The following is a 16,894-nucleotide window of genomic DNA, read 5'->3' as shown; positions in this document are numbered from 1 at the left end:
AACATATTGAAAGAAATAAACTCTAAACAGTCTTTCAGACTTAAACTGGTAGTTGCTTTTCCTTATTACTGAGTGTCTTTATTCAGAGAAGGTGAAAGATTATAATTGTTACTATAGTTCAAATGTTGAAGTAGGGCCATTTCCTGCGGATTTAGAGTGGGGCTTTGTTTTGCTTAGAATTGTCAGTAAAAGGAAAAGGTTAGGCTCCATTAAGACATTTTTTAAAGGGGAGCACGCCATCAAATTTAGTATTCTTGTTTCTTTGGATTTTTATGTTGCGTAACTTAATTGTTAGTATTCTGAATCTGACTTGTGGAGTTGAAATTTATGGCACATTGAAGTGAAAAAGTTTCTAATGCAGTGTCTGATTCTTTGTACTATGAGATTTAATATCTGCAATTTAATTTTAAAAACGATCATTTCCACATTTCCAGCCTCACCAATTTACAGAGGCCATTCTTCCCCGCTCCCCCCCCACCCCCCCCAACCACAAGTTCAGACGGAGTTTCGCTCTTTGTTGCCCAGGCTGGAGTGCAGTGGTGCGATCTTGGGTCACTGCAACCTCTGCCTCCCGGGTTCAAGCGATTCTCCTGTCTCAGCCTCCCGAGTAGCTGGGATTACCGGCGCCCACCACCATGCTCGGCTAATTTTTGTATTTTTAGTAGAGACAGGGTTTCGCCATGTTGGCCAGGCTGGTCTCGAACTCCTGACCTCAGGTGATCCGCCCATCTCGGCCTCCCAAAGTGCTGGGATTACAGGCGTGAGCCACCGCACCCGGCCTACAGAGGCCATTTTTTATATCTCTATATAGTTCACCTCTCCTTTCCCTCAACCATTTGTTCTGTTGGCTACCAATAACTACTAACTTATTTTGCAAAGCTATGCTGTGCCAAGGATTGTGTTAGGGACTTCGTATTCTTTTTTTTTTGAGACAGAGTCTCGCTCTGACACCCAGGCTGGAATGTAGTGGCGCGATCTCGGGTCACTACAAGCTTCGCCTCCTGGGTTCACGCCCTTCTCCTGCCTCAGCCTCCTCTGTAGCTGTGACTACAGGCGACTGCCACCTCACCCGGCTAGTTTTTTGTATTTTTAGTAGAGATGGGGTTTCACCTAGCCAGGATGGTCTCGATCTCCTGACCTCCTGATCCGCCCACCTCGGCCTCCCAAAGTGCTGGGATTACAGGCTTGAGCCACCGCGCCCGGCCAGGGACTTCATATTCTTTCTTATTCAGTTCCCACAATCACCCTATATATGGGTGTTTTATCACCATTTATAATTACCTTTTCCTCATCCTTCATTGTCCTGGTTAGAAGTGAAGCTCTCCCAAACCAAGCAAAGTTACACTCTTAACCTACTTTTTTTGCTTTCTGTATTACTTTGTGCCTGTCTCTTTAAATCACACTCTTTGTAATTATTAACTTTAAAATCTGTCTCCTGTAAACCCAGTGGTTTACAACCTTTAGTCTGTCCACACATTTCTCAAGTGTAATGTAAACTAATCAGAACCTTTCTCATTACGTGTGATTCTCTGGTAGTGGAGGGTATACTTGACTATAATCTCTAAAGCAGGTCTGTGTGTTATAGATATATTGGTCACGTGTAATTTTAAATTTTCAGTAGCCTCATTAAAAAGGAAAAAGTGAAGTTTTAATAGTTTATTTATAATAACATTATAATGTCATTTAACATAATTAAAATACTATTTCAACATGTAAGCAGTATTTTTAAAAATACTGTTGATGAGATATTTTTACTTTTCTTTGAACTAAGTCTTCAAAGTCCAGCTATATTTATAGCATATCTCAGTTTTTTTTGTTTGTTTTGAGACGATGTCTCGCTCTGTTGCCCAGGCTGGAGTGCAGTGGCACAATCTCGGCTCACTGCAACCTCCACCTCCCGGGTTCAAGCCATTCTCCTGCCTCAGCCTCCTGAGTAGCTGGGACCACACAGATGCGCACCACCATGCCCAGCTAATTTTTGTATTTTTGTAGAGAAGAGGTTTCACCATGCTGGCCAGGTTGGTCTTGAACTCCTGACTTCGTGATCTGCCCACCTTGTCCTCCCAAAGTACTGGGATTACAGGCGTGAGCCACCACGCCCGGCCAGTGGTCATTTTCTAAGTGCTCAGTAGTCATATTTGGCAGGTGGCTGCTGCATTGGCCGGTGCAGTTACAAGGGATATAACTCCTCATTGTTACACTCCTAATCGTCTTTCCCACCCTGCAGTTTTGCACCAAGCGGGTGGTATTCAGAACAGCGTGAGCAAAAGAATTTCTTCAGGCACGTGTTAAACATGCAGATTTCTTGGACCCCATGCCAGACCTGCTAAATCAGATTCTTTCGGAACTTGTGTTCTTAACCTGCTCTTGCGTATGCATTGTAGAGGGCCATTAAATTTTTGATGAGTACAACTTTTTAACCAAAAGATACTTTTCTATCTGACCAGGTAATCATCTCAATTAAATCATTTTTGATGTGTACTATTTGTGTGAAATATAAAAACATATCACTTGGAAGCATATGTTTCTTTGTGAATTTGTGATATACTTTTTAAGATTAGCATTAATCTGTATCTAAATTGGCTATTAAGTAGTTATTTGTTTAGGAGGATAAACAGCTTACTCCCTTTTTTCCCCACTTCAGGTTATCAAGTGCAAGGCTGCAGTTGCTTGGGAGGCTGGAAAGCCACTCTCCATAGAGGAGATAGAGGTGGCACCCCCAAAGGCTCATGAAGTTCGAATCAAGGTAATGATACATTTAAAGCACTGCAAAAAAAAGAGACACAATGAGGTCTCTGGATAGATGAGTAGATCTGAGATCTGCAGAGGATAAATCCCAAAGGACAGTGTCAAAAAAAGGTGTTGAAAGTCATCCAGCCTTACAATCACAACATCCTTCTCTTATCCCTCACCTTTGCAGCATGCTTCTCCATCTCTTTTAGCTTTGATCTTGGGCTGAGCAGCTATCCCCATGGGTCACTGGATTATTGCAATTCACCTTCTGCAGTTTGGGTTTAAGGTAACTCTGTAGGATACTCATTTTTCTGCTGATTACATAACTTTAAATATATGCTGACACGTTAGAAACAGAAGAAATGTTACCAGAAAGGGGTCCTTATTCTGACCCCAGAGAGGGTTCTTGTACCTCACGCAAGAAAGAATTTGGAGTGAGTTCATAGGCTAAAGTGGAAGCAAGTTTATTAGAGAAGCAAAGAAATAAAAGAATGCCTACTCCATAGACAGAGCAGCAGTATGGGCTGCTCAACCGAGTATACTTATAGTTATTTCTTGATTATATGCTAAATAAAGGATGGATTATTCATGAGTTTTCTAAGAAGCGGGTGGGCAATTCCCAGAACTAAGGATTCCTCCCCTTTTTAGACCATATAGGGTAACTTCATGACATTGCCATGGCATTTGTAAACTCATGGCACTGGTGAGACTGCCTTTTGGTGTACAAATGCAGTATAATTAGCCTATAATGAGCCTTAAGGATGACCAGCGGTCACTTTCATCGCCATCTTGGTTTTGATGGGTTTTTGCTGGCTTCTTTACCCCAGCCTGTCTTATCAGCAGGGTCTTTGTGACATGTATCTTGTGCCAACCTCCTATTTCATTATGTGACTAAGAATGCGTAGCATCCTGGGAATGCAGCCCAGTAGGTCTCAGCCTTATTTTACCCAGCGCCTGTTCAAGGTGGAGTCGCTCTGGTTAAAATGCCTCTGACAGAAATGGTCTTCAGTTTTGCTACAGTGACTTAAACAAGGTTTGAGAAGAGGCTCCTGATTGAATAGAGTGACAAGCAAATGAAGTCAGCTTGCTTAGAGAGCTTTAAAATGCGCCCACCCTGGCGGACAAGGGTAGGGTTCAGGGAATTCATTATTCTAGTGCTTGTCAACCTCTGGTGGCAGAGAAATGATGTTACCCTTGGAGAGAGGCATATTGTACAAGGCAGCCAGCTGGAGAGATCTTTGAAACCTTGGCATGTAGAAAACTTCATGTGTTTAGCATTCTACTACTCTCTACTTGTTTTGATATAAAATTAGTGCTTTAGAGTAGTGATCATTAACATTCTAGGAAAAGAGTCACAGCAAAAAAGAGCTGTGACTTGGAGTATACTTCCCCTACCATCTCACTTTCAAAACGCACCACACATACTGGCTCATGCTCCCAAAGATCACAAATATCAGGTGGAGCAGACCAGGACCAAATAACGTCTTTTTTTTCTTTTTTTTTTTTTTTTTTTTTTTTGAGACAGAGTTCACTCTGTTGCCCAGGCTGGAGTGCAGTGGTGCGATCTCAACTCACTGCAACCCCTGCCTCCCAGGTTCAAGCAATTCTCCTGCCTCAGCCTCCCTGGTAGCTGGGATTACAGATATGCGCCACCTCGCCTGGCTAATTTTTGTATTGTTAGTAGAGACGGAGTTTCACCCTGTTGGCCAGGCTGATCTCCAACTCCTGACCTCAAGTGATCCACATGCCTCAGCCTCCCAAAGTGCTGGGATTACAGGTGTGAGCCACCGCACCTGGCCCAAATAACATCTTAAAGTCCTTCGCAACCCATACCCAGGAATTTGAAATCTTGTAATAGTGTTTTTTTTCTTCGAATTCAGAAATTAAGATGACTGATTTTGCCACTGAAGAAGATGTTTGTCCTGGATGTATTAAGTGCCCATACAGCTCAATGGGTATTCATTGTGCTCATTGAGCTGTATGGACACAATGAGTACAGCCATCTTCCCTGCAAAACTGCAGACAGGTAGCAAAGATTGTTACATTGTAAGTGGATATATAAGCCAGGAGCAGAGACGCATAAATAGAAATACTCCAAGATTATGCCTTTCTGTGCTTTTGGTGGCTTTAAAAAATAAGTTACGGCTGGGCTTGGTGGCTCATGCCTATAATCCCAGCACTTTGGGAGGCCAAGGCGGGCAGATAATGAGGTCAGGAGTTCAAGACTATCCTGGCCAGCATGGTGAAACCCCATCTCTACTAAAAATATAAAAAATTAGCCAGGCCTGGTGGTACCCGCCTGCAATCCCAGCTACTCAGAAGGCTGAGGCAAGGAGAATCACTTGAACCCAGGAGGCAGAGTTTGCAGTGAGCCGAGATCATGCCACTGCACTCCAGCCTGGGCGATAGAGCGAGACTCTTGTCTCAAAAAAAAATACTAAGTTACTTGAAAGCCAGAGAGATAGAGATAACAGGCTTATTTAAATAGAACTTGTGTGTGGTTTGTAAAAAGGGAGTTGGTTCCTCTAAAAGTTCTGAAATTTGGTCCGGACTCAAGCAGACTGGCCTCTTTCAGAAATAGTCATTACCTCTTTAAAAATCTTATTTCCCAGCTGTCATGAGAAAACTAGAAGTGAGATGGATTCCACCTGTTTTGCACACAGGCGATGTTTCTCTCCATGCTTGAAGGCATAGTGCCCATAAAATGACCTTGTTTACCTTCTCTTGCTAACGTGCACTGAAAGGGGAACTAGATGTTCCCTATTTCATTGCATATAAATTTACCATGGCTTTTATGTACCACTAAAAAATTGCTGCCAATTCTAATTGTTAAGATGCCATGGATTATAAGCACATGCTGATTTTAGAGAGGTTAAAACATGAAATAAATGTGTCTTAGAGTCAATGAAATATAGTATTATAATAAAATGACTTTTCTTGTATCTGTACCTCTGAATTGCATGCACACACTTAAACATTCGTTGTTTTAATGTCCTGATAGATCATTGCCACTGCGGTTTGCCACACCGATGCCTATACCCTGAGCGGAGCTGATCCTGAGGGTTGTTTTCCAGTGATCTTGGGACATGAAGGTGCTGGAATTGTGGAAAGTGTTGGTGAGGGAGTTACTAAGCTGAAGGCGGGTAAGGAGAATACTTGAACCACTTGTTTGATAATTTTGGCTTATTCCTATGGGGAAATTGTTTCTCTGATAAAACTACCCACTATTTATGAATAGGTATCATCTAAGTAGATTGTCTAGATTCAGTTGATTCCTCATCTGGGAAGCACAAATATTTGGATATTTTTTTCTCTCTGATTTTGCAGGCTACTATTTTTGTGAAACTTTTCCAAGTACATTTCCAAAACCAGTTTTGGCATGTTCAGCAAGAATTTTTAGAGATGCATCAATGAAGCAGGATTTTGAAGCATATAACTTCATTGTTCTTCAGTTATTGTTTAAAGAGTTTCATTTAGATAAAAATATTGAAACATACTTTTTGCATGGTCAGACAGTATCTGAATGATATTACCTAGGTAAAGTTCTAAGACTTGAAGTTTTTAACTTTGCAAAGCCACATCAGTTGACAGGAATTTGCAAGGGCTGATGTTTTCATTTAGAAATAGATACTACCTATTCAGGATGTCTTTGCATTTGTTTCCAGGTGACACTGTCATCCCACTTTACATCCCACAGTGTGGAGAATGCAAATTTTGTCTAAATCCTAAAACTAACCTTTGCCAGAAGATAAGGTTAGTATCTTTTTATGTTCTTCTTAAAACACAAGTGCTGTGGGATAATTAAGGAATCACAGAGACCGAGGGGTTGAGGAGGAATTATTTAATAATTTAGGTTCACCAACCCAGTCGGATTAACATCCAAAGGACTGAGCCCCGAACAAAGAGTCAAGCTACCTTTTAAGCATTTCGTGTGGTGGGGGGAGACCTGTGTAGGGGGAGCATATTACAGAAGCGAGAAACAAAGACAGTTATTCAACTGAGACATGCATTACATCATTTCTTACTTTTCAAGGAACAATGTGTTTTATGACTTGAGATGATCTGTCTAGTGACCTTGCAGCTGCACAGCTAGAGAAACAGAGTCTTCACAATGCCTGGGAAAGGGAGAGATAAGGCTCACTAGCCACAGAAAAACAGGCAGTTAATTTTAAAGGACTCCGGCTCTTTCTCTTCCTCAGGAGGAATTGGGTTGTCTTACACACAACTGAGGTTTTGCTTACACATTCTTTAATTTCTTTTAATTCTTGTTCCACAAGGTCATATTAACAGTGATAAGAATAAATAATTGTGTGGCAGTTTATGTAGTGCGTTGTACATCAGTGGTTTCATTCCATCTTTATAGCAACCTCACTACTATCCCCATTTTCACAGATGAGAGAAGACTCAGAAATTAAGAGGTTTTGACACAGAGAGGGTACCTGGGCACAGCAACGACCTTCTCTACCATTTGTGGTTTTCTGCCTAATTGTGCAACTGAAGAAACATTTATTTTTCACATGAGGAAATGTGTAGCTTGTAGAGGTGGCTGATTTGAGTAATTTGTGCAGCCCTCAAGGGGTATCTGCATTCTGTCTCCTCTCTAGCCCATAAAAGAAAGAAGTGGGGGGATGTGAAGAGACCAGGGGAGTGACTCCACCTTATGCCTCACCCTGGCCTCACCTTGCCCAGCTGTGGTGCCCTATGTTAACCTTGGCTGGTCTTCACAAAGGCAACTGGGCCCTGGGCCCTCCCTGTCCCAGGATCCCCTAACCACCCCCCCCAGAATGGTTTGTCATAATCTGGAAATTTGTTGGCTCATTTTTCCTTCAACTCCTTTATTTTTCATTGAACAAATCTCTGCTTTTGAAGATTTGAGGGTATCTGCTATCTTTTTTTCTTTTCTCTCCCTCCCTCCTGCTGCAAAGAAAAGAACCAATAAGTTTTAGGGATTTTTGTGTGTATAGACATTGTCATCCGGGTGTAACTTGCTTTGAAGCAGTGTTTCCGTTGTGGGTGTCTCTTGCTGTAAATATTTGTTCATATTTTTGTGAATTCAATACTATGTACCATTGTATTATAGTAACTTTTTATAAAGCAAACCATAAATATACTGACTTTTCTTACAGATAAAAGAGAAACTAAAGGGGCGTGCCCAGTATCACCAGCTGTTAAGATATAAAACAGAATTTTCCGTACCCATTCTCTTCACACAGCAGCAGGCTAAATTTGCCAAACCATGTAGTAAGGAAAGACATGCTTGTGAGATTAAACGAAATCATTTTTATGAACCATTTGACTGTCCAGTAAGTGAGAGTAATAAAACTTACCCACTAAGGCTATGAGGAAGACTGCAGGAGATAACCTAACTCCTTGACACAGAAAAGGTAGTTGTTTTTATTGTACTAGGTAACAACACTGAAACAACTACCTCTTTGAGGAAATTTAAGATCCCCTTGTGTGTGTTCCCTTTTTTTTTAATTGAGGTAGAGCATGCATATTATAAAGCACTTAAGGTATATAGATCTTAAGTGTACAGCTCAATGAATGATTATGTATATAAACACCTGTTGGTTTGAACATCACCCAGATCAAGATAGAGAACCCTGCCAGCACCTGATAAGGTCCCTCATGTCCCTTCCAAGTCAGAACCTACCTCCTCTTAGATAACCACTGTCCTGATTCTTTTCACTATGACTTTGTATAAATAGAGTCATGCAGTGCGTGCTCTTTTGTCAGGTTTCTTTCTTTCATAATGTCTGTGAGATATATCCAAGCTGCATATGTGTCAGTAGTTCCTTTTTGTTGCTCTGTCTTATTCCATTCAAAATACCAGTATTGATCCATTCTCCTGTTGATGGACATTTAGATTACTCCCAGTTTTGGGTGGTTACAGTTAATGCTGCTAGGAACATTCTTATTTATACATGTCTTTTGATGGATATAGGCATTGCTTTCTCTTGAGCATTTTCTTGAGATTATAATTGCTGAGTCATAAGATATGCATCTACAGCTCTCTCGTGTACTTTTACCAGTTTACACTTGCACCAGCACTGTATGGGAGATCCATTTGTTTATAATGCCATTGACAAAATTAGTTTATATTTTTGGAAATTCCATTTATTTTATAAAGCAAATCCAGTTACTTTCGTAAAACCAGAACCAAAAAAAAAAAAAAACTAATCACTTTGAAAGGGAATTTTAAACACAGTCTGAAAGATTTTGCAACACATCAAATATAATAGTGGTGATGGGTTCTTTGTGATTGTAACCATTTAGAGAAATTCTTTCAAAGCATAAAATGTATTCCACATCACCTTTTGTTCAAGAAACTCCTCTGGAATACAGTGATTTCTCACATTAAGGAAGGCTAAACAAACTTAAATTGTTCTCATTAAGATATAGCAGTTATTTTTAGTCAGGTGCAGTGGATCACACCTGTAATCCCAGCCCTTTGGGAGGCTGAGGCAGGTGGTTCACTTGAGTCCAACAGTTAGAGAACAGCCTGCACACCTTGGTAAAACCCCCACTCTATAAAAAATTTAAAAAATTAGCTGGGCTTGGTGGCACATGCTTGTGGTCCCAGCTGCTCAGTGGCTGTGGTGGGAGGATCACGAGCCCTGGAGGTGGAGGTTGCAGTGAGCCATGACGTGCCACTGCATTCCAACCTGGGCGACTGAGTAAAACCCTGTCTCAAAAAAAAAATTCTTTTTGATGGAGCTTTGTCACCTGTTCTTTGTTTCTGGTCATATTTATTTTTGTCTCAAAGGAAATGTATTTGCTCTTGAATCTAGAGGCAGTCCATTTTCTCTTCATCTGCGTATTCATATGTGTGTTCGAAAGAGTTTAAGAGTATACATCAAATTATAATGTTCAGCCTGGGCAACATAGCGAGACCCCGTCTCTATGCCCCTGTAGTACCAGCTACTTGGTACTGAGATGCAGGAGGATCACTTGAGCTCAGGCGATCCTCCTGCCTCAGTGTTCAAGGCTGTGGTGAGCTATGCACTCCAGCCTGGGCTGTCTCAAAAAAAGCAATTATAGTGTCTATTTTATTTAAAATAACGTAATTACTAAACATCAACTCTGTGCCAGACACAATGCTAAAGCCTCATATAACATCTCATTAGACTTTTATAGCACTTTGTAAAGGAAGTTACCTATGTTTCTCAGCATTTTCTAGTGAGAAAATGAAGGCATAAAGATTAATTAACTTGCTCAGATCACACAGGATTTGAACCCAAGTGCTCTGACTTTAGGGTGGGTACTCCTAAGCAAGATATTACATCACCTCTGTTTAGAATAGCAAAAGTAATTTTTGTTACCATTTATTATATCGGTGGCCTTTGTAAGCTTTTTGGGTTTTCTTTCCTATTGGTGTAACCAAGTCACAGGCAAAACAAAGTGAAGAAGTAATTTAACTTGCATTATTGAGGACTTAGTTACACTTCAGAAAAAATGCCTCCTGAAAGATATAAATTAGCCAGTTTGGCCATCTGTTTTCATCAGCTGATCTGGTTAATGGTTTGTAATCTCTGCTTGCATAGATACTGGTTTTGGCTTTATCCTTTATGATGTTATATTTGCTCACAGAGGTTTTTTTATTTTTTTTTTTATTTTTGAGACAGGATCTCATTCTGTCACCCAGGTTGGAATGTAGTGGCACAGTCATGGCTCACTGCAGCCTCAAACTCCTGGGCTGAAGTGAACCTCCTGGAGGCACGTGCTCCACTACACCTGGCTAATTTTATTTTTTGTAGAGATAGGGTGTTGCTATGTTGCCCAGGCTACTCTTGAACTCCTGGGTTCAAGTTGTCCTCCTGTCTCAACTTTCCAAAGTACTGGGATTATAGGAGTGAGCCACTGCACCTGGCCCACCGTTTTAATGATGGGATTTTAAAATAATTCCATCTGATCCATAAGTTGTACCTCTTAAAATGAGTTCAATATTCTGACAGTATGATCTAGAAGGATAGTGAATATTGGAAAAGATGGATAAGATTATAAATATCTTATAAATTTCCTTTATAAGGCATTGCTGCAAGGTGCTAAATTACTAATGAATATATTTGAAATTATAGTTTACAACACTTTCTTAATATTTACTGGTCATTATTTTTAAAACTGATTTCTTTTTCCTGTGGGTTTTAAGAAACCTAATTCCAACTTACCTTTTAACTTTTTTTTTCTTTAGAGTCACTCAAGGGAAAGGATTAATGCCAGATGGTACCAGCAGATTTACTTGCAAAGGAAAGACAGTTTTGCATTACATGGGAACCAGCACATTTTCTGAATACACAGTTGTGGCTGATATCTCTGTTGCTAAAATAGATCCTTTAGCACCTTTGGATAAAGTCTGCCTTCTAGGTTGTGGCATTTCAACTGGTTATGGGGCTGCTGTGAACACTGCCAAGGTAAGAGACTGACTTGGGTTTTTTGCTTCTGCCTTCTAATTTAATTCAGTGAAACTTTCCTGGAATAGTGAAATTGGCCCATCTGTATGAAACCCAGTGATTCTCTTGACTCTGGTAGAATGAGTACTTTATAAACTTTCTTTACTCCTAGGTGGAGCCTGGCTCTGTTTGTGCCGTCTTTGGTCTGGGAGGAGTTGGATTGGCAGTTATCATGGGCTGTAAAGTGGCTGGTGCATCCCGGATCATTGGTGTGGACATCAATAAAGATAAATTTGCAAGGGCCAAAGAGTTTGGAGCCACTGAATGTATTAACCCTCAGGATTTTAGTAAACCCATCCAGGAAATGCTCATTGAGATGACTGATGGAGGAGTGGACTATTCCTTTGAATGTATTGGTAATGTGAAGGTCATGGTGAGTATGGGCTTCATTCTTTTTTAGTTTATGGAACTGCTTTTTTTGAAGTGCAGTTTTAGATTAAAAATTGTTTTGTTTTGGCAAAGGAAGTCTCTTAATAAGAATTATTCTAGTGAAAGAAGGGGAAAATATCTATTTGAACTACAATGGGAAATGATACAAGAACAGCTCAGGGAAGGATGAGAAAAGATGTTTCTTTGCCTTTCAATGCCTGCTAAGTGCATGTCTCATGAAATGAAAAGACAAAATAAAGCAGTTGTGCAGAGCATGACCTTTGGAATCAAATACACATCCACTTACTAACTCAGTGACCCTGAACAAACAGCTTCTCTCAACCTCAGTTTCCTCATCTATAAAATGCAGGTACAGGTTGAACATCTATCCCTAATCCAAAAATCCAGAATGCTCCAAATCTGTAACTTTGAGCACCAACATGATGCTCAAAGGAAATGCTCACTGGGGCATTTCAGATTAGGAATGCTCAGCCAATAAATACGATGCAAATATTCCAAATCCGAAAAAATCCAAAATTCAAAACACTCTGGTCCCAAGCATCTCAGATAAAAGATAATCAACCTGTAGTAACAATACCTACTTAAACCTACATAGACACTCAGTAAAAGTATTACTATTAATTCTACTGCCTGCTTTTTAAAATTAAATCCTTTAGAGTTTTGAACTACCGTTTACTTTTTAAAATAGAGAGCAAATAAACACTTCAAATTATTTTAATTTATGTTAATATGTAACCAGGTTAATTTGTTAAAATAAATTGTTCAGGCTGGGCATGGTGGCTCATGCCTGTAATCCCAGCACTTTGGGAGGCCAAGGCGGGTGGATACTTGAGGCCAGGAGTTCAAGACCAGCCAGGGCAACATGACGAAACCCCATCTCTACTAGAAATACGAAAATTAGCTGGGTGTCGTGGCACACGCCTGTAATCCCAGCTACTAGGGAGGCTGAGGCACGAGAATCGCTTGAACCCAGGAGGCGGATGGTGCCATGAGCCGAGATCATGCACTACACTCCAGCCTGGGTGCCAGAGGGAGACTCTATCTCAAAAAAAAACAAAAAATAAATAAAAATATAAATTGTTCAATAAAATTGAGCTCACTAAATGTTAAGTTTGGCCTTTTGTTTCCATTATCTTTAAAAACTATGCCATCTCTAGAAGTTTCTGGGAAGCAGTTGTTCTCAGGAAAATGCACTGACTTCTGTGATTTGGTCGTATCTCTGTGCCTGCAGAGAGCAGCACTTGAGGCATGTCACAAGGGCTGGGGCGTCAGCGTGGTGGTTGGAGTAGCTGCTTCAGGTGAAGAAATTGCCACTCGTCCATTCCAGCTGGTAACAGGTCGCACATGGAAAGGCACTGCCTTTGGAGGTAAATTCGATGGATGAGATGACTGCATTTTCTCTTTTGTTATTTGCATTGGCAGATGTTTAATCCCAGCCTAATTTTTTTATATTAACAAGAATCTTCATGGGCTGCCTTCTCATTATAAGTTGTTGCATGCAAGCCTGTTTTATTAGAAGGGATTCAGACTCAATCACTATTTACCCCTGGGACTGGGGAGGTGCTCACCTTCCCCTGAAACATAGGGCCACTTGGTGCATATTCTATAAAAGAAAAAAAATCAATATTCTGATAGTGAGGAAGTAGTTATGGGTATAGCAGGGGCAGGAAGTTGATTGCAAAGTAAGCAAACAGCAGTATCAGCCATGGTGTGTTTCTTGTGGACTCAAGTAGCTTGTTACATTTTTATTCATTTTTCCAGGAGTGCAGTGATCACTGGATGTGATCATACATCTGTCTGATTTTAGCAGTAACCAATATTGAGTCTCAAACTGAAAATATTTAATTGGACAAAGCCTTATCATAAAATCAAAAAGCTGCTAGACTGATCATTTTTCCCTTTGTGATCCTAAAAAGTCCTTAGTGGTTTGGGGTTGCGGGGAAACAGTTTCTATCTTTTCCATGGTTGCTCAGCCAGAGGAGAGAAAAGATGTCACAACATGTTTGTATTTCCCAACAGTTGTGAATGAATGAGTCTAAAGTTTTTAAAGGGCTTTAAAAATATATATTTATATTTCATCATCCTCCTAAAGAAAAAAAATCACATAGTGTGTGTTTTGATTGATCTGTGTTTAACGGGTTGTCTTTTAAGGTCCTCTACCTCATATTATGCCAGCTTTTTTGAAGGCCAGAAGAAAAGATTTGGAAAATATGCTAAAATGAGGGGTTTGGCCAAAATCTTCCTTCTTTATAACTACAGAATTTGCCTTAGAAGATGTCAGTCTGACTTGCCCTCCTCTTCAAAGCTCTAGATACATGTCACAGCAGAGTATCATAGAAGAAACTTTTTAAGCCATGTATGCTATTCGGGGGTATCATTTTGGAGTCCATAGCTGTATTTTAAAGGGCATTCTAAGCCTGGCTGATCCAGGGTATCTTGGTAGTAACCTCTAACTGAAGCCTCATTCGAGCACATGCTGGTTGGGAAATTCACTGTATCATTGAGGCCCCTTGCATTGCTGATCTAAAGATAATAGAAGCTTTTGTCTAGAGAACAGGAGTGGCTGTGGTCATCTCAGTTACCAGGACATTTAAAGGCAAAAGAAAAAAATCCCCACAATTTGTGGGGAAAGAATAATTAGTGGAGAATATAAGGGAGGAGATTTGGAAAAGGCTCAAAAGAGGTTTGAAATATCATTGAAAGCATCCTTAGAAGGTGAGAAGGCTTCTTGTTGATTGTATTGCTTCTTTAGATACAGTGAGAAATTGAAGCACCTAATTTTATTTAAAATCTTACCATTTAGTCAGGCCTGGTGGCTCACACCTGTAATCCCAGTACTTTGGGAGGCCGAGGCAGGCAGATCACGAGGTCGGGAGATCAAGACCATCCTGGCTAACATGGTGAAACCCCATCTTTACTAAAAATACAAAAAATTAGCTGGGCGTGGCGGCAGGCGCCTGTAGTCCCAGCTACCCGGGAGGCTGAGGCAGGAGAATAGAGTGAACCTGGGAGGCAGAGCTTGCAGTGAGCCGAGATCACGCAACTGTACTCCAGCCTAGGCAACAGAGCGAGACTCCATCTCAAAAAAAAAAAAAAAAAAAACAACAACAAAAACTTACCATTTAGCTAAAGAGTTCTACTTCATTTTTCAGTTTCATAGTTTTCTGTTCTGAGATGCTATCCCTATTTCATTGTTAAATTTGAAACCAAGGAAATAAAGTCCTGTATTATATCAGTTTTTTTCTTCCTTGAATATCATGATCATAGGAACCTTTGCTGATGTGGACCTAAATAAGCTTGTTGTTGAGACTTCCAGAGTTCTGTCCTGGGTATTTAAAAGTCTCAATTGGCCAAAACTTTAATGAGGTTTTAGTAAATCTTAATACAGAGAAAGGAAAATTTCAAAAGTATTTACTTCTTAACTGAAAGGTGTTCGTCAAATTCTTCATCTCCATGCTATTTTGGAGTTTCTCATTACTCTTTAACTCATCAAAAAATTCATTCTTTTAAATGCCTTTGTGTCCTCAGCTAAGTAACAAGCATACTGCAGAAATTTGTTGAATAAATTAATGTGTGATTTCTTTTAGGATGGAAGAGTGTAGAAAGTGTCCCAAAGTTGGTGTCTGAATATATGTCCAAAAAGATAAAAGTTGATGAATTTGTGACTCACAATCTGTCTTTTGATGAAATCAACAAAGCCTTTGAACTGATGCATTCTGGAAAGAGGTAAGCTTTCTCTGTGACTATATATCATAGAATGTAATAATGATGTTGAGTTTGAGGAGATGGAGTCGAAAAACACAATTTTAGTTGTCTTAAAGGTATCATTTAAAACTTAGTATGTTGCTTCCTTTTACAGCATTCGAACTGTTGTAAAGATTTAATTCAAAAGAGAAAAATAATGTCCATCCTGTCGTGATGTGATGGGAGCAGCTTAACAGGCAGGGAGAAGCGCCTCCAACTTCACAGCCTCGTAGAGCTTCACAGCTACTCCAGATAATAGTGTTATGTGTGTAATTCATGAATCTCTATAATCAAGGACAAGGATAATTCAGTCATGAACCTGTTTTCTGGATGCTCCTCCACTAAATAATTGCTAGCTTATTAAGGAATATTTTAACGTAATAAAAGTAATTTCTACATTTGTGTGGAAATTGTCTTCTTTGTTTTATGCTGTAATCATTGTCACGGTTTGTCTGCCCATTATCTTCATTCTGTAAGGGAAAGGGAAAGGAAGCAGGGCAGTGCTGGGTGTCTGAAACCTCAGAAACATATGTTGAACTTTTAAGGGTCTCAGTCCCGTTGATTAAAGAACAGATCCTAGCCATCAGTGACAAAGTTAATCAGGACCCAAGTCTGCTTCTGTGATATTATCTTGAAGGGAGGTACTGTGCCTTGTTCATACGTGTACCCCAAATTCCTAGTATGGCATCTGCCCCTAAGGGGGCACTAAAATGTATTATTGAAACAGCATTCTGGGCTTAAATAGGTGTATGTGTGTTGGTTGTGACTGTACTATTTCTAGTATAGTGAATTACATACTGAATATCCAAGTTCTCAGCACCTACTTTTGTCAAATCTTAACATTTTGCCACTTCGAGATCACATTGCCATTCCTCCCCTCCAGAGGTAACAATTATCCAAAATTTGATGTTTATCATTCCTGTGTTGTTGTACTTTCACTGTGTATAACATAAACCATCTACTCTTTAGTAGTGTTTTATATATTTTTAAGCCTTATACTTGCTCATTCTACAGCTTTTTTCACTCATTATTGTATAATTATATGTGAAGCTCTCGTTCATTCATTTTAGTACTGTGTAGCAGTATTCAATTACGGGAACTACCGTAATTTATCTGTTCCCTAGTTGAAGGCATGAAGTTGTTGCCAGTTTCTGTATTATAACACTGTAGTGGAACATTCTGCATTGGGCTCACTGCGTGTTACTTAAGACATGTATCACAGAATAAACACATTTAGCCTTATAGACATTGCCAAATTGCTCTTCAAAGTAAATGTGAGTCTTTGTGAATTACGTGAGCGTGGAATGGTGTTTTATTATGACTTTAGTTTGCATTTTCCTCAATTCTCGTTAAATCCTTCATTCTAATGGACATTTTATTGTGAAGAACCTGTTCATATCCTGTGCTCAACTTTGTATTGAATTATTTTTCTCTGAATAATTTTTAGGAGTTCTTCTATTCTAGACATCAATCATTTGTCAGTTTTATATGTTGCAAATATCTTCTAGCCTATCTTGTGACTTTTCTTTTTACTTTATGGTATTTTGTTGAATAAAGTTTTAATACAGTCACATAAA

At 39.7% G+C, this 16,894-nt stretch overlaps 1 protein-coding gene across 1 annotated transcript in view; it reads left to right on the top strand.

The window, feature by feature from the left end:
• ADH5 (alcohol dehydrogenase 5 (class III), chi polypeptide) overlaps window positions 1-16,894 on the top strand; it is an 18,962-nt gene extending 2,068 nt beyond the window's left edge. The window contains exons 2-9 of the mRNA XM_002814989.6: window positions 2,645-2,746; window positions 5,735-5,876; window positions 6,399-6,486; window positions 10,925-11,144; window positions 11,296-11,556; window positions 12,805-12,940; window positions 15,161-15,299; window positions 15,433-16,894. Of these exons, the coding sequence (XP_002815035.1) occupies window positions 2,645-2,746; window positions 5,735-5,876; window positions 6,399-6,486; window positions 10,925-11,144; window positions 11,296-11,556; window positions 12,805-12,940; window positions 15,161-15,299; window positions 15,433-15,457 (1,113 nt within the window). The 3' untranslated portion in view covers window positions 15,458-16,894. The remainder of the gene's footprint in view (window positions 1-2,644; window positions 2,747-5,734; window positions 5,877-6,398; window positions 6,487-10,924; window positions 11,145-11,295; window positions 11,557-12,804; window positions 12,941-15,160; window positions 15,300-15,432) is intronic.

Source organism: Pongo abelii, chromosome 3 (genome assembly GCF_028885655.2).
Source record: "Pongo abelii isolate AG06213 chromosome 3, NHGRI_mPonAbe1-v2.0_pri, whole genome shotgun sequence".
Taxonomy (NCBI): domain Eukaryota; kingdom Metazoa; phylum Chordata; class Mammalia; order Primates; family Hominidae; genus Pongo; species Pongo abelii.
The sequence above is the reverse complement of the archived record's forward strand: the minus strand, read 5'-3'. Positions and strand labels throughout refer to the sequence as shown.